Consider the following 24,689-nt stretch of genomic DNA (forward strand, 5'->3'; position numbering starts at 1 on the left):
TGATGAAGGGCAGGTGCCAGCTCCGATTGGCCACGTGCGCCACAACTACCCTCATGACTTCATAATTTGTGATGAATACAATGACTTAACTCTTACTTTGAGTTCTCAGATTCACTTTGCTTGCTCAAGGTTCTACGTTACTACATTAGGCAAACTACGGAACACGGTCTTGCATTAAATTTTAGAGGGAAGAAAATGTACACCAGACACGTTTCATTTAGTATTTTTTTTTACTGATTTTCTGCATAGCACTTTTTCATCATATACTATTCCATACAATTTCAGAATCCATATTAAGCACTTGTTAAATAGGTTAGAAAAACAAATGACATTAAAAAAAATCTAGTTGTCTTTTAAACCTTTTTTATAATTTTTGTTTTATTTAAAAAAAAAAAATCCATAATTTCCCCCATTAAGGGGAACTTCATGCTTTCGTTTAGTGAATGGCCATCTCCAGTGTTCTGAGGTAAATTTGGTTATATATATTTGTATACATATATTTATATAGATATGATCTCCTGATTGCTTGCAAGGTTCTTGGGCGTAATGTTACCTCCGAATATTTTTCTGTGCCAATTTCAACAATGTATCGAAGTCAACAGCTTCTGATTTACCCTTGGTGGGCGCAGGATCAAAATTATCACAATTTGAATCTGAAAAATATTAAAGGTAAGATGTCATATCTTCCACACACAAACTTGATTTGTTACTTATTAGTACAGAGTGAATTTTTTTATCCCAATTTTAATATTTTTTAATTTTGTTTTTAATTTATGACAAACCCTCCGTGAAATCTATACAGTTACTAGAGATCTTTAGGACTTTCAGATGATTATCCGTGGCACGTTTTCAGAACGGTGAACTCCACAATGCCCCCCTACTAGATCCTGCTTAACTACAAGAATAAGCCAAGAAAACCAAACACCCCCCAAAAACTCACCTAGATCAGCATAATTACTTTTACAGAACTGCCTTCTCCCCCCAAAGCAGAGGTCGAAGGGGAGCTCATCGGGTAGACGCAGCTTGTGGCCGTTCTCTATGGCATCAAACGCCTCTTTGGTGTGACGGTACGTTACAAAGCCGTAATTATCGCTGCCGGTGAAATAGCAAAACGAGTTAAGCTTTCAAACGACGGAGGCGCTTATCGGGTCACGCAATTTAAGACTTCTGTAAATCCTCACCCATGCTCCCTGAAGTGAATAGTACACTCCTCGATTACGCCAAACACAGAAAAGCGCTCTTTCAGCTCCGATCTGGTCATCCGGTTGTTGATTTTACCGATATACACGACTCGCCTCTCCTCCTGTAAATTCACAATTTGTCGGGGTTAAAAATCAGACAGATGCAAATATATCCATAGGGGGTCCTAAGCAAGACAGGACTGCAAACAGATACACAGAACTCGAAGATAAGCTTCGGGCCCATCTACACTGCCTATCTTTCCCGATTTAAATACAAATCAATGAAAGCATTCTGAATAAACCATTCACAGAACAAAAAAAATACATAATGGGAAGAAATGTTAGAATGGGTTTGCAATGCTCGATTTCCAAAGACGATGACACGACTAAGTCATATAAGGAAGCATTATTTCCTTCCACAAAGCATTCTGCTACTGTATGTTTAGAATGGAGACGGACGAGATTCTGTAAAGGAGATTAACGCCTAAAGCAACATACGCCATGTGTCTGAAGACGTCCGAGGTCCCGGAAGTGATTGAGAACTTATTGTGATTAACAGCATTGGAGAGGCACGTTTCACGCGGCTGCTAAACATTCTTAGTTTTTAACCAACTTCAGCGCAACGGCCACGTCAGGCTCGCTTTAACCCCTTCAGGACCGGGATTTTGATACTAACGTGTCGCTAAAGGACCAGAGCCGTTTTTGTGTTTTTGCCATGTCTTTCTTCAACTGTAATTTCTCTCTTATCAATTGATGCACCCACACAAATCATATATTGTTTTTTTCAGCACAAGTAGGGCTTTCATTTGAAACCATATTAAGCTGGGTAGTACATTGTTTTGTTTGAAATAAACTGGAAAAAGTGGGGGAAAAATGAAAAAAAAGCATTTTTTTACAGTTTTGTATACATACAAATTGTACACACATTGAACCAATGGGAAAAAATTATCCCAAATATATTTATTAAGTTGTCCTAATTTGGAAACCACCCAACATGGCCAGGATTTTTATCTATTTTGACCAGTATAGGGCAAATATTGCAAGGCATGCATTACGTTTTTGAAATGTAATTTTTTTCAAATTTGGCATGGTAGTCTAATAACTGCAATAGTTGTCACAGATACTGATTATCCCCCCAAAATTATATGTTTATGAACAGTAGATAAGTCAAGGTGTACAACTAGGGTCATTTTGACACTTTTCAAACAGGGATTTTATCGCCAATTGCTGCCAAATTTTGAGGTATTTTTATATTTTTTTGTTTTTTTTTGCATATGTTGCAATGTTGCTTTAGATTTTATATTATATTTTGTATAGAATATGTGCAACTGCAGAACAAAACACCAAATTGTGTTCACCAACATCCCCCGGTTCCAACAAGGCCTCACATGCATGGTTCATGCATTTTTTGAGGAAGCTATGAGGGCAAAACTGGAACATGCGCATTTTAGTTTTCAAATTTGGAATTTTCAGAAATTGGTTTGCTGAGCCCATATCCCATTTGGGACATTTTGGAAGCCCCCCACTGTAAATTACCCCATAAAAGTATATATTTATGAACAGTAGACGAGTCAAGGTGTTCAACTAGGGTAGTTTTGACAGTTTTCAGCCAGCCATTTCTTCACTGATGTCTGCCAAACTTCACAGGGAAATTATTTTATTGCATTTTTAACGCATACATTTCAATGTTGCACTGAATTTCTTGCACACCATAAGTGCAACAGTGGAAGAAAACACCACATTTTGTTCACCAACATCCCATGATTCCAACAAGGCCTCACATGCATGGTTCATGCATTTTTTGAGGAAGCTATGAGGGCAAAACTGGAACATGTGCATTTACATTTTTTTTAAATATTTTTTTTTTATCAGATTACTTGTAAGTGACAGGTTTAGGCCGCTGACATCAATCAGGGAGACCGATCAATAATCAGCGACTTAAAATGTCACCGACAAGTGATCAGGTAATAATTATGATTTTTTTATTAATTAATAATTTGTGTTTTTTCATAATTAACCTAGATGACCCCTCTCTCTTTGTAGAGCAGGGTCATCCATGGGCTGCCATAATGATCCGATCATTCCTATTGGCCAGGAGCGATCTGATCAGCCCAGCCCAGCATTTGACCTGGAAGCACCCTGGACTTTCAGGTCAGTGCTGTTATTTTTTTTTATTATTATTATTTTATTAATTATTTATTTATTTTTTATTTTTTTTATTTTTCTTTATTATTATAATTTTTTTTTTTTTTTAACTCTTTCAATGCTGATGCTCCATTGAAGCACAGCATTGACTGATATTTAGTCCCCACAAGCTTGTGGGGACTAATATTAACCCCTGCAATGCTGCGATGGGGGGTCATGCACAATCGCAGCATTGAAGGGGTTAATTGAGGAACAGGGGGGGTAGGGGTTAACTGAGCAAGGGAGGGGGTGGGGGGGGGCTGGTCTCCACACTCATGTGGAGACCAAAGAACCCTGTCTCCCTGTCCCTGAAGCTGCCTCTGGCAGCTGGGACACAATCTCCAATAGACTGGAGATTGTAGGGGAGGAGTCTCTCTGATCAGTCCTACAGGACTGATCAGAGGACTTCTGGGGGGTCGTTTTTGCTGTTGCTGGTCTGCCTGGGCTTCCAGGCAGACCACCAACAGCAGAGCCCCCTACAAAACGGCAATTAACCCCTTCAATGCCGCGATCGCGGCATTGAATGCCGCGATCGCGGCATTGAAGGGGTTAACGCTGCACTGACGCTCTCATGGAGCGATCAGGCAGCAGGGGGGTGTTGGATCAGGTCCCCACACTTGTGTGGGGACCCATTCAACACCCCCCCCCCTTCCCTGAAGCTGCCTGCGGCAGCTGAAACCGCGATTGCAGATTTTTCTGCAATCGCTGTTTCTGCCTACAAAATCACTCCGTGGGAGTGATCGTAGGCTTGGGGGCGGGTTTAGACAGGCTGTGCTGTCTGCCCAGGAGTCCTGGGCAGACAGCGGCAGCAGCGCCCCCACGATCACCGCGATTGTGGTGATGTGGGGGCGTTTTTTGGAGGAGACGTACCTGGTACGTCCCGGTCTACCGGTGACTGTTAACCAGGAAGTACCAGGTACGTCCCGGTACGGAAGGGGTTAAACATACAGGTTTGAGAATTTCTAAAGAAAATGTGATTGTGAGACCCAGAAGAGCAGGACCTTCCCCTCCGCTACGTATAAGTCTTAACTTGTCTTCATTCTTCCCCATTGTAACCCGCTGGTGCTCTAATATAAAGAACATATTCTGGCTGTTCTGTTTACATCGACTGTTCTTGGCATCGTGTTTCACGGTACTTACTATGGCGCGCTCCTTGTGAAGGATTCTCTGTCTGTTACCGCTTTCCCGTGATCTGGTAAAGCAAAGAAACTATTAACACACGACTACATCAAATATGAAAGAGAACCCCAAAAAGGAAAGCGTAAATATGGGCTTCTTACCTTCTACTTCTGTACCTCTTCCGACATCGAGATCCAGACCTCGCCCGCGACCGAGACCGGCTGGAGCATGGAGAGCATGAACGGGACGAACAGGAAGAGGATCTAGAGGTGCTTCTTGTACTAGAACTAGATCTTGAAGATGAACTTGATCTACTACTTCTAGAACTGTACCTGGGGAGGGGGGGAAGTAAATTAAAAACTAGTAACGTGAAACGCAACTTTCATTAATGACATGGTGGGAAATAAACATTTCTTGAATGAATATCGATGAAAGAAATTAACAGCTTTATGGCGACCTAACAAAACCTCTGCTTACCTTTAGGCAGGTAGCAGACAGTCTGTCATAAAGCTGTGCTAATACCCAAGTACACCACATGGTGGCGCCAACGTTTCATGTAACTTATTCCTGCATCACATTTTATATGTATATGGCAGAGAACATGCTTTATTTTATAATTGTGCACCCCCATTAGCCACTTTTATAAAAAGGTGGGTTCCTACACATGGCACAATAAACAAAGGCAGACCAACTGGTAGAACACGGCGACCTTTACACAGAACCTTACACAGCGGATTTAAAATCCTAAGAACACGTTCTTCAACAGGAGCAGTAATGTAGTACGCTAACAATCTATGGAAATCAGTACAAAGTTTAAAGTTCTCAAACTCCCACAATGTATAGATAGCATCTCGCATGACATCACAGGGGCATCAGCTAGGCCAAGTAACCTGGAGAACCAGACATTAGGCCTGCTTTAGAATGCACCAAAAACTAATCATCCAACGGTTACATTTTTTGCTGTTGTGTTTAACTAACGAACAGCTTTAACTTGGAAACAATCCTTTCATCCAAAATAATAAAAAAGTTTGCGCACTGTGTTAAAAGCCAATACATCAGCGACAAGCAGCAATATTTATACTGTAGAGAGCTGCAGCACACAATGTTGCTCTATAAATCAATAAATGATACTAAAAAGTCATCTGGGTTATCAAATGGTTAAAAACCCCAGATGGCGAAGAATCTGAAGGAAGACCACAAACCAAGGAATAATGCAGCCTGTCTCAACACCCAACCTGGACTCTTTGAAAACAGCCTTTGTGGTGAATCTTAGTAGAAAACATGCAATTTCTTTGACATACCAAAACACATATGCTTAACCTATGTTTAAAAAGTCCTGCTGATTGGAACATTCTATTGGTTGCTATGGGGCCTATAGCACAAGAGTCACTTTTATATAACAATTTAAAAACATGGCCCAATTAGCAATACTGCCACTCGCTCATATCCCACAATAATAAAATAAGTTGATGCTCGTAGATGAGCAGTAAGAAATACAGAAAAATTGGGTCAGGAGAGCCATCAAAGCACAAGAGATGCCGGAATTAAGAATACTTTTGATACATGAGATTAAGAGCCCACTATGAATCAACTCTAAAAAGAACAGCACAAGTGTTGAGTACAGAAAGACCAGCGTTAGACCTTAGAATTCAGCAGACGCAGCAAACTTTCTCGTATTCCGCGCGGCCAGACAATAGTTTACAGAAACAGCTGGACATGGGCTCCCTTTCCAGAACCTGGACTCCATTCATTAAACACCAATCTAGAGCCAACTGATGTTCCAACATGCCCCGTATGGTACTCGAGTTATAAGTGTCAGGGCACCTCTATGGAACATAGACAGTCAAACCCGTAAAGGAGCTGGGAGTAAAATGGGATGGGGGGGATGGGTATTTGTTGTTTTTATTTTTTCATTCATTTCTGTTCAAACTTTGAAAGTTTATGGTCTATACTGGAAATAAGAGCATATTAGTTCTAGATTTTGTATTTTTTGATGGAAGACAAAAAAAAAAAATTCAGTAAATGGATCAGCGCAAAATCAGGTGCAACAAGTAAAATGTTCCAAGGAAGTCAAATGAATACCTTGAACATTTCATGTTTAAACATGTTGCAACCACAGATCAAGGAAGAATAACAGATTTGTTTGGGAGCAAGCAAAAAAGAAGAAAAAAAAAAAACCACAACACAAGCCTCTATGTTCTCACGTTGGCAAGATCTGGATAACATCCTACTTACTTTCTTCTCCTCTTTGATGGAGGTGATCTTGAACGGGACCTGGAGGAAGACAACGATGATGATCTTGAGCTACATGAATGACTAACACTGGACTTCCTCCCTCTAGTCGTCTCTGGGCTCGGAGAACTCTTGTACTTCCTATAGCAGCGCAGGGACCTAAACGAAACAGAGGATTTCTCCTTCTGAACATCAGCCGCTGTGTTCCCGCTTTCACTTTGACAAGGTGATGAGTCGGGAGACATTAACACTGAAACAGAGTGTCTTTCAGCCTCCAGCACATCATTAGTCCTATGATCTAGAGGACGCCCAAGATCATTTGTGACAGTAGTACATGGTAGAGTGGACCTGGCAGCACTGCAGTGGATGCTTTGGCTTGGTATATTTGACGGCTGTGTTGACCCTGGTGGCTTCTGGCACACTTTGTTGGGAGGCCTCTTGTTGAAGGCTACGATTGGCTTTATCAAAATATTTTGATGGTGTTTAACGTTCCAGCGAGAGCCTTCTTCACACCGAGAAGGTAGAACATTGGTTTCTGTTTTTGGCTGAGCCACGTTGGAACAGTTGTCAGGCTGCGATGCAGACAGAATGCAATAATCATGGTCACCGGAAGCCACGTGGACAGGCGGTGACTCCTTGATGGGAGCAGCCACAACATTCTTGTTTCGCAGCTTGCTCTGTGGCAAAGGCTTTGCCTCAATAAGCTTTGTCGTCTTGATTGGGGAAGCACATGTTTTGTCCTGTGGGTTCCCATGCAGTGGTTTCGGTTTTCCACATAAAGGACCAGCGTTAATTGGTTTCCATAGTTGGTGAGGTGGGGTTGCTGGTGGAGTCAGACCTGAAATAGAAGGAAGGGAATTTGTTACAGCCATAAAAGTGGTGGGATTGCTCATGTCTGCCTAAAAGACAAGTTAAAACCTGTTAAAGACGCGCATAAAAGCAAATGAACATCAGAAAGAAAAGAAAACCCCAACTAATAAAATATTTGACTCAATGTATCCATTTACCCTAGTATTTCACATGGCATGCACAAGGTTCTGTATAGGGTATTAAAGAAAAAGACTGTTACAGAATGCAACATTTCTTAAGTCTGGCATCCTATACAGTGCCACTAATTAAGACATGATAAACGTATATTTAACACTTACCACCATACGCCTTAAAATGCATACGATGCCTACACTATATGACCAAATGTATGTGGGACATTCCCAATTATTGACTTTAGATGTTTTAGCCACAACCATTCTAACAGGTGTATAAATCCAAACACAGAGGCCGCCATCTCCTTAGACATTGGTAGTATAATGAGTACCGCAGAGCCCAGAGACTTTAAACGTGGCGGTGTCATGGGATGCCCCGCTAGCCCTAGTCCACTGTGAGGGCCGTTATTGTGACGTAGTAGCATCAGTAGTAGATCACGCACACCCAGAGCGGGGCCAACGTGTGCTGAAGAGCCGCTGCAAACAAGTCAAAGATCAATATGTGCAACACTGAGCGTTGGCTGGAGTGGTGTAAAGCCACCACAACTGGACTCTGGAGCAGAAACGTGTTCTCTGGAGTGATAAATCACACTTCACTACTTGAAAGGACCCTACCTAGCAGAATGCATAGTGCCTACTGTAAGTTTTGGTGGAGGAGGGATAGGGGCCTGTGTTTAAAAGGTTCCAGTGAAGGATAATGCTAAATACAAAACGACATTTTAAACAATGCCATGCCTCTAACTTTGTGTTTTAGCATGACTGCGCACAAACCCAGGTACATAAAGACATGGTTGGATGAGTTTGGTGTGGAAGAACTTGACCGGCCGCACACAGCCCTGACTTCGACCCCATCGAACACATTTGGGATGAATGGAACGGAGAAGAGTGGAAACTGTTGGCCACAAAAGGAGGCTTATAACAAAATGTCCTATATGTATATAGCCTACATACCTTTAGTCATATAGTGAGCGAATAAGGGTGCGAGATCCTACATACAAAATACAGCATTATTTAAAAGGGAAAAAACAGGCCCAACACTTACCAGCAGTATTAAGTAACTCAGGAGCCAGGAGCCGGTCATGGATTTTCTTCTCTGATGGCTTCTCAGAACTGTCAAAAAAAAATCCAACAAATTTAGGTGAAACCCACAGACATACCAGATTTCATTGGGCATTATGCAGGGTCAGCCAATTACGTCTTCCAGAGGAAGCTCAGAGCGGTCAGCCCTTTATAAGGCACAGCAAGTCTGAATTGAAACTGCAACTCTATTGCAAACTCGCAATCCAGGACAAACCCTAAGAGAATAAGTCCAAAACAGCTATATGCAAGAGAAACACGAAACCCATGGGGAAACCCCAGGGAAGGAAGACCCAGTTCGCAGCATTCATACACCAGGACCTACTGTGTGCATTGGTATATAGCTGTAGGGTAACTCTCTCATACTTACCCAGAGTTTCCTACAGCCAACTTTAAGTCTGGATTTTGTGCCATACGTTCATCTTTAGCTGCAAAGAATTAAATACGTTAAACTACTGGAATGGGACAAGGCGTGATGCTGTAACAGCAAAGTGTACATTCCAGCACAGCTACTTCATTCTAAGGAAACAAAGGATTCTAATGTAAAAGTAGCGCGATAATCTGCGTCCTCCAAAAAAAATCAATACAGTTCCGACAAAAGTTGCACATCCAAAGAGTGTTTTTTTTTTTCTTTTTAATTCAGCCCTGTTCATACACAGATATTTATAAAAAGTAAAAGAAAAAAAAAAACGTGCACACGCTAAAACTCAGCTTTCCCAAAGGATGATGCAGATCCTTACCCTCTGACTCTTCAAACTGCTCTAGCAGGCTGGTTAGATCTGTTGCTTCAATCCCTATTCGGAAATTAAAGAAAAGAAAATAATAAGAGACCCACAATGGAAAGCATCATTACTATTAAACATGAAAAACCACTTGCCTTTGTCACAAGCAAAATCCTCCACGGTTCCTTTGGGGTATCCCTCTTCCACCGGTGTAAGCAGCATGCAGTCCTCTGCAATGCCTTGAGCAGCCGGCACAAGTATAGACATTTTTGTTTGTTTCTCGTGCTCCGTGTCGAGAACCTGCGTCGTGGAAGGCTTCTCTACTGCCACCTGCGCTCTAGATTTAGATTCCGCGGCAGGAACTGGAGTAAGACGTAGGATTTCAGGAGCTGAAGGTTTAAGCTCCATGAGTGATGTTGCCGTTACCAACTGCCCGGATTTCTCGACGGGCGCAGGCTCTGGTGTCACAGAACTAATGGAATTTTGACATTGTGCAGGAGCAGCTTTAGCAGATCCAGTAGAAGGTGGCATCACCTGAACACCTCTTCTTTGCGCATTCTTCAAAAGTTCCATTATTTTATACACCACCTGATTGGCAGATGTTAAGTCCGGAACAGGCATTGCTTTCTTTGTAACGGTCGTTACTTTTGGTAAGTTGTTTTCTGTTTGTTTAACCGGGGATGGGTGATTCAGCTTTTGGACCTCATAAGCAGGTGGCACTGCAGCTTTTTTCTCCTGGTGTTTAATTGTATTCTGCTTCAGATTTTCAATATAAGGCTTATGAATCTCTATTTTCTCCTTTGATCCAGAAAACGCACGACCAGGTTCATTAACCGGAGACCTGTTCATTTGACTAGGAGGCTGGCCACTCTGATTTTTGCACATCGGAGGAGCTCCGTGAGCGTCTGGAGACACTCTGACATCGGGATGCACGTGGCTATACGCTGAATTGAATGTAACCTGAGAAGCAGCAGCAATACTTTCAGGAAAGGGTTGTACGGGCATTACTTCAGGAACACTCGGCGGAACTGAAGGAGGCTGCCAGTAAGGTGGATGAAACACGGGAGGCCAAACAGGCGGATCAGGAGTAACTGTCCCCACAGCAATCGGCGGCGGCGGAAAAGGAGGCCAAGCCATAACCGGTGGCTGAACTGGCATGGGGTGTAAAGGATCATGTGGAATACAGTTTGGAAACGGAGGAGGTACCGGTAAAGCAGGAACAGCCGGATAATAAGTTGGAGGTGAGGGCCCTGGCCATGCAGGCGGATAAAAAGGAGGTGGTATATTTGGGTGCACAGGAAAAGCGTTGGCGTCAGCTGCAGTAGGGCACTTAATCTCCGTCTGATTTAAAGGTAGAGTCTCCTGAACGGTAACAGGAGGTAAGGCCGCTGCTGGTGGAGCAGAACCCAAGTTATTTGAAACATCTAAACTTGTTTTTTCAGGCACGGTTGTTGGACATGGCAATTCCTCTACCGAAGCAGCTTTCTTAGGTGTCTTGGAGGCCACCGCATCTTTTCCAGGTACGACCAAGCAAGGGATTTCCGCCAGCTCAGTCGGCGGCTCAGGAATGGAGGGCCACTTACTTCCCGATGCATTTTCATTCTCTCTCTCTTCAGCATTTGGTTTACGGTGCTGTAACCGTTTTCTGTATTCACTTAAACTGAGCGACTTGGGCTTCACCTCCTTGGTAAGCTGGTTTGATTCCTCTACTTTTTGTTCTTCCACATTGAGGTTCTTTTCTTCCACGTTAGAACAATCTTCTACCTGCATGTCACAAGTAGCTGAAGTAGAGACATCATCGTGAGCAGTGCTTTCTTTTCGAGCACTGTCATCTTTGGGGACAGTTTTGTCTTGGGACTGATCGGACGTCATTTCACACCCTTCTTTTAAGTTTGGGCGAGATGTGCCAATTTCAACATCCACATTTTCTGATGCAGACTGCAATTCTTTTCCTGTAGAATTTTTCTCAGCCTTTTTAACGTTTTCGTTGAGTACTTTCTTCTCCAAAGAGAGTGGGTTTTCTAATCCTCCTCTGCTTCTTAATCTAGTTTTCATGGTTTTGGATGACCGAAGCTCCATCTGAGAATCTTTAACCTGGTCCAATTGTTTTGTTAAGAAATCCGACTCCTGCAACAAATTATTGCTTGGGCGCTTTGACTGCGGTGGGGCGGCCTTCTGTAGCGTCTTTTCAGCTACGGCGTGCTCCTTGTCTTCATTAGCATTTTTATTTTTAGTCTTTACTTTTGATTTAGAGGTCACACTTTGCCCATCTTTCTTCTCTCTCTTCCTCTTAACAGAGACATCTTGGGCACATGAATTTTGTTGGCTGTTCTCTGGCTCCTTACGCTTTTCAAGAGACAGCTTCTCTAGTTTCTGATCAAAGTTCTTTGCCACGTTTCCATTACTGACTCTTGGTGTAGCGAAGTCATCAAGTTCAGGTAGGTCCTTTGTTTCCTTTTCCAAAACTTCAACTTCTTGCAAGGATTCCAGGTTGGACTTCTCCCTGTCGGGTTCTACGGACGGCAGTGTCAAATTTTCGTTTTCCTGATTTGGTGGTTTTTCCAGCGATTCTACCTCATCTGGTAATGTACCAAAAGTTTCACCAAAACTAATTTTGTGTACGGGTACACATTGTTCTTCTTGAGACTCATCTGTTATAGTGCTCGGAATTTTCAGTTCAGAATCAAATAGCTCTACGGGATGTAGAGCAGAAAGATTGTCCTCTGAAGACTCCATAGAAAAAACGTCCCCTGGATGTTGCATCCTCACCGGGAGTTTTATACAATCTCCTCCTTCCGACACAATCTCAAGAAAAACAGCATTTTCTAAATCTTCATCCATCTCAGCCGCTTCTGGGTCAAGGCATACGGATATTGCTGGAAGGCAATAAGGATGCATATATTTCACCAAATCATTAAGCGTGACATTTTCTGTGTTGATGACACACGGAGTATTCTGATTCAAAGCCATTTCCTGTTCAAATTCATTCTTTTGGGTTGAAGAGTCCATTGAAAAGTCATCAACCAAATGTGCCAAATCCTGGACCACTTCGGGTTTCTTTTCTGGGCTGTTGACTTCCTCTTCTTCTCCGTCACTCCGCGGCTGGGTTGCTTCCTTTCTTGTCCTACGCGGCATGCATCCTCTTACAACTTTATGACGGCTGTTCCTTTTTGGTGTGGAACTAATACATTCTGGAAATTGTTCCCAATTTAGGGCTGAAGATCGATCCACCTTCAAACAAACAAGAAAAAAATAATTCAGCGGAATCACAAACAAAATACACTATGAGCTGTAACTTTGTTACTATAGCCCAATTTGCGTTACTATTGTCCATCACTGACACATTATTAAAGAATGTTACTAAACTATTGAAGACACTCATTGCGCAAAATTATCTTGGACCTTCACAGACCCAAAGGTGGCTCACAGCGTGACAAATTAGTTTTCACGGAAAACTGCTGCACCCCAAATAACCTTTTCTATGACAGCTGTAGGTAATGGTGCAAGGCTAAAGATATATATCGAATCTAAAGTTACTAAAGTAGCGGACTCTGGTACACCAAGTCTTTACAACTATAACTAAACTGCTAGGAGAAACAACCAGAGGAACTCCTCACCTTGCCAGAATTAGCTCTGCGCTGATCATCCATTATTGCCATTTCCCGTTCAGGTGGGGTACGAGAAAAGCTGAGGAGTTTCTGCAACTGGAGAGTAAAAAAATCAAAAGTCAATGCAGTGAAATATAATTAAGCCCGATACATGCCCTCTGATTTTAAGTAAAAGTAGGACAATCTAAAGCTATTTTGCTTACTGAAAAAAGTAGTGCAGGCAATTGCTGCTTATGCCAACACAACACATACTACAGAATTCTGAAATACCAGTTCATGTTTTGATTGAGTTATAGAACACTATTTACGGAGACTTCAGCTTCATCCCCATTTAACCTTTAACCCTGTACCTGGTGTCTTCTACACACACACACACACTATACAGTCCCAGCAAGTCCATGAGTCCCACCATGCCATCAAGGGCATGAATTTGCTTACCAACAGAGTAATAGACTTACTGCAGAATTGTCACGATCTTTTGGCGAAACCAGAAGTTCCGTGTCTGGAATGGTGTCAAACGGAGACATGTTTTCATCATCTGCATTGTCCAATATTTCAGTGAGGGCGGTCAGAAGCGATAACTCATTATCTTCATCAAAATGACCTTTATTCTGCCAAAAGAAGCCCTTTGTTCTATAAACTGAGCATGTGTACTTTTTGAAGATTTGATACATTTACGTTTCAAGACATTTTCGGAGATACTTAATGCCCTGAGTTTGGCATGTTTAAGATACGTGTAACCGAGCACGGGACAAAAAAAAAAACTGTTAAACTCAAAAGAACATCTTCAAAGAGCGTGGCAGGGGATAGCTTGACGGACTAGTATACAATCAATGCACGCGTATCCATGTGGGATCATACCTGAGCCTGTGCACCAGGATCATCAATGATAGAAATGATGGAGTGATCAATATAACCCTGGAAAGTTCCCAGGATTCCGCCAGCATCCAGGGACGACAGCGAAAGGTCAGAGAGTCCAGTACAAGCCTCATCATCTTCAAAGGCCTGGCACTGAAAATAAAAGTGATATATATTAACCCAATAATTGCTATTGAACAGGTAAGAGATTCATCCCAGCGTTCTTCATAAGCACATCTCAGCAGCTCCTATAATTCCTTAAGATGGACAGCCATGAGCTAGAGAAGTCCTTTTAGATAAAATCCAGCGCCGCAAACAAACAGCTTCCTAAGTGTGAGTGACTTCAATTTTATGACCTGAGCTTAATTCCAAATGTTTGCATAAAAAAGGCATTCTTACAATACGATATCCAGGACAGCACTATATGCCAATGTATACTTATACTAATGTGTATATTATCAAACACTCATCTACAGACACCAGACAAGCCAGAAGGCTTGTTTTTCCCCTCTGAGTGGTGATCTGGCTATTGCACTCTTCCCGTGTTTTGTCTAAAGGCTGTCCTGTACAGCGGGCGATTACTTTCAAGGGATCCGTGTATAAAGTGGATATAGAGGCAAAAGGTGATAATTGTTAACCTTATTTGCATGTGCCTACCCAGAATGCCTTCTGGCTTGTCTGGTGTCTGTAGAAGAGTGTTTAATAATTTTCCATCACCTTTACCCACCATACCTTATGTAGTGGTATTAAAGGTTTACAAACACTCCTCATTGTATTAGTACACAGTGGTATCGCGCAGGTACATTTTTGTAACGTTATGGGTCATTTCAATTAACGACCACAATTGAAAAAGCCAGAGATACGAAGGAGGGGTGGTACTTAACATAACGAAATGCGTTTACTTCATTGTTCACCGATAAAAACAGGTTGCGTGTTTTCGAGCTGCTAGTTCTGGGATCAGCACATTTCTACTGGAACAGATATATACAATGCTGAGGGCAGGCGGAAATCGCTTACAAACGGGTCGAGCGGAAAGGTTTTTAACGGGACGGGGGCCGTAGGTTTTTACGCGACTCATCCTAGTGCCAAGATAAAGGCATCTACCCGTTGTACAGCACTATGGAATTTGATGGCGCTATATAAAATCATCATTTCCCTTTTAAACTATATGTGAACTATATGTGACACTACGAGCAGATGTACAATTAAACCTTTCGATAAACCCAATGCTACAAACTTTCTATAAATACAAGTGAGTCAATATTAAAATGTAGCAATAAAAGGCCAGCGGAACCTGCAGCAAAGAGCCGAATGCATCTTATGTGATACGGGAGCACAAACTGGTTTAGGTGACAGAAACACAAACTCTGTTTAATTACCTTTTTGTAATTTGTTTTACTAAATAAAAAGCATTCCCCTCAATACCCGTGTTCCTAAATGCACTATTAGACAGACAATGTAAAAGCAGCCAGGGAGCATCGGGGGTTTTACGATCGTCCCGACGCATTTCTAACGATACCTGCACTCCAGCCTCGCTGCCATTAACACCTGGAGAACTCTCGCTACCACTCGGTGCGCGCTGGAGGTTATTAGATTATTAGGCGACGGAATTAATGCATTCTTTATTTAAATATTGGAAAGATATCGAAAACCAACATTCTACTGCACTGATGTGTGGAATAGCCTCCATATTCTGTAAAATAGCCTAAAACGCATGAAAATGGGCATCTCCCGCCTTCTACAATCAGAACGTACCCGTTATTAAACCTGCTTACGCTGTACATTATTCTCTTTATCAATAAGTAAGCGATGTAATGTATTCTTCTTGCTAAACACAAACTCCTCGTTCTACATCTCAGCAGAGTACGAAAGGCGCTGCAGAAGTGAATACACACTAATAGCGATGGAGCTGCATATACCATGGAGTCCCCGAACACAACAGGTACATGATAGATTTATATGTATATATTTTTAATACATTGTAATTTTAAGGCTCACATCCATTAGGAAAAGATACACAAAAAAGTGACGCATGTTTTATTTCTTGACATTTTAATTCCTGATAAGTTGAAATTTAGGCTTTTAGACATTCATTTGAAACACCTTTATTACTGGAATAACTTTGTAAGCAAAAGGGTAATTACAATTTTTTTTTTAACACATTCGACGGAGGGTAACATACAGTAACGTAGGTCAGCACCGAACAAAAGTGGGTTTATTTCAATTTGTACGGAGGCCGCCGTGGGCAGTCATGTGATGTTTGGGTAACATTCCCTATGCTAGCCGCAGGTGTATAGTTATTAATTAAATCTCTATTTATGAAATCCTACAAACCTAATTATATCCTCTATACGTGTTCGTTAGAGTCCTTGCTGGGCAGTATGAGAAGGACTTTGCACAGTTATCATAGCCCAATCTACCATGCAAACGCAGCTGCCAAAGCACTGGGTCTCCGGGAACTATCATTGTTTTTGAAAATGACGTCATAAGCATCAGGCAGATTTGCCAAACCTTCTCTAAAAATGGATACAACGCAAACCTTTCATCCCCCTGGTAACAGGGGATCCGTAACACAGTAACACACACTCACTTTAATCAAATACATGACAGTTTAGTAACAGTTCCAAATAAACTGAAAGTTTAACCACAAACAAAATATCCGTGAAACTCGCCTCTTTCTAAAAGCTTCCTTGGGAAACGTCCAACAAGGTAAGTAAGGAAGCTGAACACACGGCATTCGGTATACAGGATCCCGGCCGGCGCACGACACCGCTTTACACGCTTACAAGAGATAAGCCAACGATAAAAAGAGATATGCTACGAAACGCACGCATTCCAGCTGTAGTAGACCCAATTAACCTAAATATAAATCGTAATGACACGGCGTACACAACACCACAGACACCCGACTCATTCATTGATTTCAAACTTAGCTTGGCCCACAATAGCAGCACCACGACATAGAACGATTCTTTATCGGGTGCGCGATAAACGTATAGATCATCTGTAATAAGATTCATTCCAGCTGATAAATGTATTAAATCAGCGTGATTTACAGTATTCCAAATAAATTACACCCCCAGCGTGTACAGAGATCCGTCCTGAACACCTTGACATTTATACGCACGTTAATATACGTGTGTAATTATATATTATAATAATTATGGAGAAATTCAGTTTATGCAAAAAAAACCCTATTTTGCATATTTGACTTATAAACTGGGGAAATAGTCAGCCTAAGTGAAAGTGTCTGTTGCTTATTCTGCCCCCTCATGCAGCACACACATGCAGTAGCGCAGTACAGAGCCCAGCGCATGCAGCCGGCTGAAGCGTGCAGACAAGCAGGGAACACGTGGGTCTCGCTGCCAGCGCCGCCCAGACACGGCTCATCCCGGAGGAAGCATATGGAAAAGTACTCGCGCTGCCCGATCGCTTCTCAATTCGAAACAACTGCTCCCGAAGTTAAAAGCGAATCGCAGACGCCCGATCCGGTGTCCGCCTCACGACTCAACGGGACGCAACTTTCGTGCCGTTAACGAATGCGATTTGATTTCCCGTTTGCCGTCTACGGGGGAAGTAAATGTAAAAGAAACACGTGGCTTATGTGTCCAGAGATTCCCATTAGACCGAGAACGTCTCCGCGAAACTTAATAATGAAAATCACAACGTAAACGAAGCCAACTATTTAACAACAACGCCCTGCCGAGAGGCCATTTTAAAAGTCCCAGGAGTTTGCAAACAGCATTAAGTGAATAAAAGAGACGATGCAACTGCCCCTGACAGGGGTAAATCTGCACAGTATGAAAGGGTTAATAGGCAGTGATTTGGTTAACAATAGCGTGTGTGGCAGCCGGTACAGCCGCCCGTAGACAGTCCCGGCACCGGGCACAACTCCACGTGCCAGCCGTGCCACACCACCCCAAAGTCCCCAGGTGCCCACACCCCGGAACAGGTAAGTAACATGTGGGGATGAAGGTCCCGTACACCCATTTCTGCCCCCTCTGTGTCTGCGGCGGCCTTGCTCGGGCGGCTCCAGTACACACGCATGGCTCTGCATCCACGTGTCACCGGCAGCGGGAGTATACAGGGCACCAGAGCCGCTGCAGCACCCGCGACCGGGCCAGTCCAACGCAGCAAGGTAGCGGGGGTGACCTATTGTACCTGGAGGGGGCCGCCCGTGGTGAAGAGCTCCATTCCTCCGATGGTTAACGTCTCTTCTCCTGCTCCCCACCGGGCCGCCATCTTGGCCCCGCAAACTCCAAGGCTTTGCCGGCACAGTCGACCAATAACACGTGGTACTTGCCGCATGGGAGGGGGCGGGGCCAGTCATCACCAGGAATAGAATGCACGCAAGAGCAGTAAGGGTGGCGCCATCTTGGATGTGGCAGTAATTGTGGCTCATCAGTTACAGTCTAGTTGCTGGAACAATCATGAGCATTCCATAACAGTAACGTTTTCCAGCATATACATAGTTACAACGAAATAAACAATGTATCTGTGCATTATTCTGGGCACGCTGTGTTCTTGTTTCAATTCATACACATTAATATATGAAATTATTAGACTAAACAATAATAAGAGTGCTTTGAATAGGTATAGTTTGTGTGATGCTCAACAGGGTGCAAAACAATAACCATTTGCTACGGGTTTATGGCCTTGGTTAAAAACAATGCTGCAAGTGACATTAAATTAAATTAAATGTGCCCAAGTACAGAAAAAGGATCAGGGCCCTCCTCACCTTTTGTACCGGTTTCTTATTGTGTGACTGCTGGCGCTATATAAATAAATATAATATTGAATGTTATAAGTGATTCCAAAAACTGTGAAAAAAAAACCGTGCATTACAATATTTGTGTGTTTCACCATGAAAAAGTCTAATGCGGGTCATTACGGAACGCGGAGCGATGGACGCTGTTTTGGAGGAATCACCCAGTAGGGTCCCGTTTTTCCATGGCTGACAGGTAAGCCTGGGCTAAGCAAGGTTCTGCAGCCTTTGCGTTTTCTCTGGACCCCCAGTAAGTTATTATTAACCCTTTACATTCCAATTAAATCACGGTACGTTTTTAGGTCGTTATTCGGCCGACGTCTCGTTTTATGTTGGGTAATATCGTCCTCGGCGGTTTTTGGAATGAATTCCATGAAAGCACATTACTGCTCCAACTCCTCAGCAAAACACTCAGAGCAGCTATTTGCAAGTTTTAAGAAAAAAGTTCTAGTTGCCCCTGTCAAAAAAATCCCCTCCCCCCTGCTGTTTGAAGGAGGGGGGGGATGGTTGATTGACAGGTACAATGGCTTGGAGAACAACGCCAAGTTAGTGAGTGAGTCAAAGAAGTTAACTTGGTTAAATTATTTTCTGCAAAAGCTCAGCTATCCCCTTTCTGCAGCTCGGAGGAAAGGAGAGAGGATGTGTTAAATCCCTTAACTATCTAAATGTTTGGAACAACTACAGGAGGGAAATTTATGTCAAAGGAAAAAAAAAACAGCCTTCCAGCAGAAGTGGTAGAGGTTAATACAGTGGGTTAATGTAAACATGCATGAGATGGGGATATGGGTCCTGAATCTCTAAGACAAGACTTAAGGACTGGTTAAGGTTTGAGTCTCTACAGCAGGATAAGCGAGCAGACTAGCCGGCCTGAATCAGTCTTATCTTCCATCAAAGTCTATGTTTCAATGTAACAAGACTGAAAATTGTACTTGTATCAAATTGTGTCGGGATGGATAACATTCAACGTCTTCAATATGGAGTGCTGCTTTTGGTTCATCTGTACCAGGTTTCCAAGTAAGATCATCCCCAATTAATGAGTTCTGTACTGGGATGCCACAGGTAGCCACATCAGGTAGCCCCATCAACCAACTGTCTGTGATAGATACAGACACAAAAGGGGAAAGAATTAATGGCATATTTTAACCCCTTCACAACAAATGATGTACCAGGCACTTCATGAGAAAACATCCCTAAAAGACCAGTGACGTATCTGGTACATCGTAGGTAAAAAAAGGTTCCACTGGCTTTTCTTTTACTTGTCATCCACCTCTTTGGAGCGATAAGCAACGTTTCTCGTGGCACTCTCTATGAAGCAGTTAGGGATTTGCTTCAGGGCTCAGAGCAAAAGAGGAGAAAATTCCTTGAGAGTGTTGAGTTTCAGATCAGCTACAAAAACTACTACCCCCAAAAGGACAAGCGTTTCTCATGGTGGCCATGGCTGATGAGGTGAAGTCAACTATTAAGTTCCACATGAAAAAGGTTCTGTGTCTGGCTGTTGGCCATGTTAAAATGACAGAGGAAGAACTGGTTTATAGCATACACTTGTCAATCAACTTCTTGGTATCTCTTCTGAAGACCCCGCTCCCACGAACCAGAGGATTCGGGTCTTGACCCTGAGAACCGGTGCTTCACCCGGCAATCTCAGGGTCAGACCCGGAGGGTTTCCAGGTATGGTCACAACATTTAATGCAATTTACTATCATTCTGCAAGAACTGGATCCCCAAACAGCAGAGGATTGTGGGTAGGGGAGCACTTTCTGTGAAACACCAAAATAAATGATGACATTATTATTTAGCAGCCTTTTTTTGCCACAACCGTTTGACAAAAACTAAAGGACATAATGGACGGCGGGAGCCCCCCTTTGATTACATTTAGCCTTCTTGGGTAACTTTGTTGTTTCATACAAGGCAGAGCAGTAGCGAAAGGTCTTAGTAATTATTATTATTTATTAGGCGCCAACATATTCCACAGCGCAGTACAAAATAAACACGGAGGAGAGGGTGTTAACACTGGCAATTCTCTATAAGGAGCATCCTGTACGTTACACATATCTGCTAACACATTACTTCAGTAACTACTATCGTTCCAGCTGTACGCGGCCTATCAAACTAAAAACCGGCACTAAACCGGAGCCAGCACCAATTAGCGCTAACACAGCTAAATGGCGCGAAAACGAGTCATTCGCCACACCCCCAAGCTGTTTACGGCACTGCGATTGGCGAGTTGTTTGTCAGACGTATGAACCACGCCTCCCAAGCGCAAGGGTTTCCCTAAAGGGGAGGCGGCGTTTCACGCATTCGTCATGAGCTGAGTGTAACCGGAAGTGGGTGCGGTGCAGGGAGCTGCTGAGGAACCCAAATGACCGTATGCGCGCGTTGCCAGGGTGGGTGTTGCGGGTGTGAGTAATACGGTCGGGTAACCCTGTGGGTGCCAGAGAAATCTCAGTGACTTTAAGAAACGTGTATTAACAGAAAGGCAAGTCGAAGCAACTGTAATTCGAGCCCCTGACCCACTAAGGGTTCCTGACCTGTCTACTAAAGGGTTAAAGTGGTCACCTGTGCTAAATTATTCTGTTGCTGATGAATACGCGCAGAGAGCAAGATACAAAAACACAGAGAAGTTTGCGTTCACTCATCTCCGTGACAACGTTTTATTAAACAATATGCATTAACAGTGTTCTCATTGGTGATGGTGTTATGTGATAGCCCTAGCAGCAGGTAGTGGTAATGTGTAAATGGGGTGTTGTGACGTCAGCAGCTATTTTGTGCACTAACTCTGTTATGTCATACCTGTTTAGATGATACGTGGCACCTAAAACCCTTAACAGCGGCTTGACTGCATCGTTACTAACGCTTTTGCTTAAAAAAGGATTCCCCTTTGAGAATCTGTATATCCTGCACACTATGCAGCTTACATCACACTCATGCTCATGTGGCTAGCGCTGTGACGTCATGGGGTGGTCTGCCCTCAGGGCACCCTCGGCTCCTCGCACCTTTCGGGATAGACAGTTACCGGTCTGCTGGCAGTCCCAATGGGCTTCATGGTTCAGCATAGGGCTGTCATTTCGGTTTTCCCGGGCCAGCTCTAATCATGTCACTGATCATCACCGATAAAGCGCTCCTGTGCACCGTAAGCAATGTATAAATTAGATTATTATTGTAAGGTTATACACCCTCATACTGCAGGGTAGCATTATAGGGAGTGACATATTTGTGTTGCGTACTCCTCGCCCAATATAGCACCCCCTATGTGCCCAGCACCGGGATATGATGTCATACTCCAACACTGCACATCTTAAAGACTCTAATAAAGTGCTAATTCTGGCAAAAAGCAAATCATTGGTTGTTCCTCATTTAACACATTATCCAACATTACAATTTTTGTGCCTCCATCAGTATGGATTAACTGCCCTCTCGTGTAATTCAGTTGATGTTTTCCTGACCTCGTGTTCATCTGACCCTTATCACTGGCTGGATATGCTGTCAGCGCCAGTGTTTGATAGCGCTCCACCTGATTGTGTTTGTGTGCATGGTGTGGTTTACACACACTGACCTAGCAAACATTGACCCAAAAGATAAACTGTTAACTTATCCTATAGCAGACAGAGAGGAGGCTGGACGGGCTGATGCTTCGTTGCTTACGCTGTACTCGCTATGTCAATCAGGGTAACGCTCTCCAGTAAATCCTAAGAATAAATCACTAAGTTATTCTTCCCTAGGAAGTCACAGACAAAGCAGACTCTCCTGTAATATATACACAGTATATAAATAATATATAACTGCTGTTTGGGGTCACTGAGCTGTTTCCATGGAAAACAAGTACTTTTCTAGCTGTAATATAATTTGCAAAAAAGGGTTTTCTAACGATCAATTTGTGTTTTAAACTTAAACTTCAGTGAACACAATGTGCCATTGGAACACAGGAGTGATGGGAGTGATAAAGGTCCTCTGTACGCCTATGAAGATATTCCATTAAAAATCATCCGTTTCCAGCTACAATAATCATTTACAACATTAACTCTGTCTGCACTGGATTTCTGATCCATTGTTATGTTAATGGAAACATTTAATTTTCTTTCCAAAACAAGGAAATTCCTAAGTGACCCAAAACTTTTGAACACGTGTATGTGTATATGTACGTATGTGTATATGTACGTAAGCGTACGTCTAGGCCATAGCTATATGTTTTATATGCATCTGCAAATTAAGGTTAAGACAGTAATTCAGTTTCAGCGAGGATACTCTTGTATACAACGTGCAGATTATACATGTGATTGTAAGGGATATGACCAGACACTGAATTAACTCACACACTCGCGAATAAATAAAGACACATGAAACTTTCAATTGGATAAACAGGCCGTGGTCTTTTATTTAGCTTACCATTAAAATAACAATTTACACACTTAACCTTGCAACACTGTAACCATAAAAAGCAACTCCTGGCCCAAGCCCCAGAGTGCCAATCCACTTTAACCCTTAGCATGCCATCCGCCCTAAAGCCAGGACAGCAAAAATGCACCACCGGTTCACCCCTTCTTTCATTTCTTTTTTTTTTTTTTTTTATAAAAAAGGGGTAACCTTAACTCAATAAAAGCCACGACATAAATAGTTAATAGATAAAGATTAACCCTTGGGTGGGAGGGTGGGCGCCTCAACAGCAGCTCTTCCATCTTCCAACCTTTGGCTCTCCCGCTATGCCGCTGCTCACCAGACTCTTATGAAAGGTCAGTGCAGACAGCTAGCGGTTCGCCGCAGGTAAGTAAGGTGTACCTCAGGGGACGCTCTATTTATAGAGCAAATTCCCGCCCTTGGCGCAGCGCGAGACAGCCGCGAGCGCAAGGCGCGCAAAAGGGGGGGCGTAACTAAGCGGCGCGCGGCGTCCTCGAGCGCACCTAAAGTAAAAAAGGCGGCAATACTAAGCGGCGCGAGCGCAACTAGAAAGTTCTTCACATATTTTTTTTTTTTTTTTATATAACCTGACTGACCTGTATGCTGACCTTTACATGACCCCAATCCCCACAACCACATGCCGCCCTGTCATCTAAATAGAGCCAGGGCTTTCCAATTTGTGGAATAAAGAGGCATTTTACAAAGAACTTCACGTTGGTTATATGGCTAAATCCATTATAGGTCTATTTAACAGATATCGTGAAGTTCTGTTAAAGGAACACATGTACTTTTATTCTGCATTAAAACATTCTGGTCCCTATAGCAACAAGAAAGCGGCAAGGACTTTCATTTGGTTTGCTACCGGAGTGTTCTTTTAATAAATTCGGAGGTTGTATGTGTAGGTTGTTCTATGTTCACTTGTGTTGACTTTCTAAGTAATTGGATGAGGCTGCACCAAAAATAAAAAAATCTAATAATCTGGAAATTATTAATAAGTGTGTCTTTTCTGCACTGTACAGAGGCTGGGGCTTCTAATTGTTGGGCTAGTTATATCAGTAATTATATTTACAAAGCCTTAGAATATATCCATTTTTGATCTGGGAGATGCAGAACATGAGCGTCCTTTATTACAGTTTCAGCAAATAGACTCTCTGCGATATGACTTCATGTCAAGGTATTATGGACCTCACAGTACTTTGCTGGGTTGGGCTCAAGATATGTACATTTTTAAATGTAAACCATGGATCTCTTTACAAGTGTAAATACCGGTATATAACTAAATACAGGGCGGCCACCAGGGGGCGACGTGCACATAAAACAGGACAATAAAGGAATTCTCATTATTATTATCTTTTATTTATATTTATTTAGCGCCTGCAATTTACGCAGCACTTAATATATATATTGAATGGGTCTGACAAGACGAGAATTGACAGACTAAGACAAACCGATACATTAGGGGGAGAGAGCTTACAATCTGGAGGATGTATGTTTTTATATGACTAACTTTATTATTTAACAGGTATTCATAAGATAATTGAACTCTGCTCCCTCTTCCAATTTGGGAT

General features: G+C 42.7%; 1 protein-coding gene across 1 annotated transcript; it reads right to left on the bottom strand.

The window, feature by feature from the left end:
* Positions 1–211: 211 nt before the first annotated feature.
* On the bottom strand, positions 212–18,240 carry PPRC1 (PPARG related coactivator 1). Its single transcript, XM_053450033.1, has 14 exons — positions 18,126–18,240; positions 13,968–14,117; positions 13,565–13,717; positions 13,116–13,202; positions 9,654–12,729; positions 9,517–9,570; positions 9,147–9,204; positions 8,742–8,809; positions 6,720–7,554; positions 4,646–4,816; positions 4,506–4,557; positions 1,182–1,303; positions 941–1,092; positions 212–653 (listed from the first exon to the last, which is right to left on the bottom strand). The coding sequence occupies exons 1-14, from the start codon at positions 18,204–18,206 to the stop codon at positions 550–552; spliced, it is 5,163 nt and encodes a 1,720-aa protein (XP_053306008.1). The 5' UTR covers positions 18,207–18,240; the 3' UTR covers positions 212–549.
* Between the last annotated feature and the right edge of the window lie 6,449 nt (positions 18,241–24,689).

The sequence above is a fragment of the Spea bombifrons genome, chromosome 11 (genome assembly GCF_027358695.1).
Source record: "Spea bombifrons isolate aSpeBom1 chromosome 11, aSpeBom1.2.pri, whole genome shotgun sequence".
Classification (NCBI taxonomy): Eukaryota; Metazoa; Chordata; class Amphibia; order Anura; family Pelobatidae; genus Spea; species Spea bombifrons.

Excerpts from the sequence above, each read along its gene's own strand:
- PPRC1 (XM_053450033.1), bottom strand. The coding sequence starts at position 18,206 with ATGGCGGCCCGGTGGGGAGCAGGAGAAGAGACGTTAACCATCGGAGGA. Across the intron at positions 14,118-18,125 it reads CCACGGGCGGCCCCCTCCAG|TGCCAGGCCTTTGAAGATGA; the intron begins GTACAATAGGTC and ends TTTTATTTTCAG. Across the intron at positions 13,203-13,564 it reads AAGATCGTGACAATTCTGCA|TTGCAGAAACTCCTCAGCTT; the intron begins GTAAGTCTATTA and ends TTTACTCTCCAG.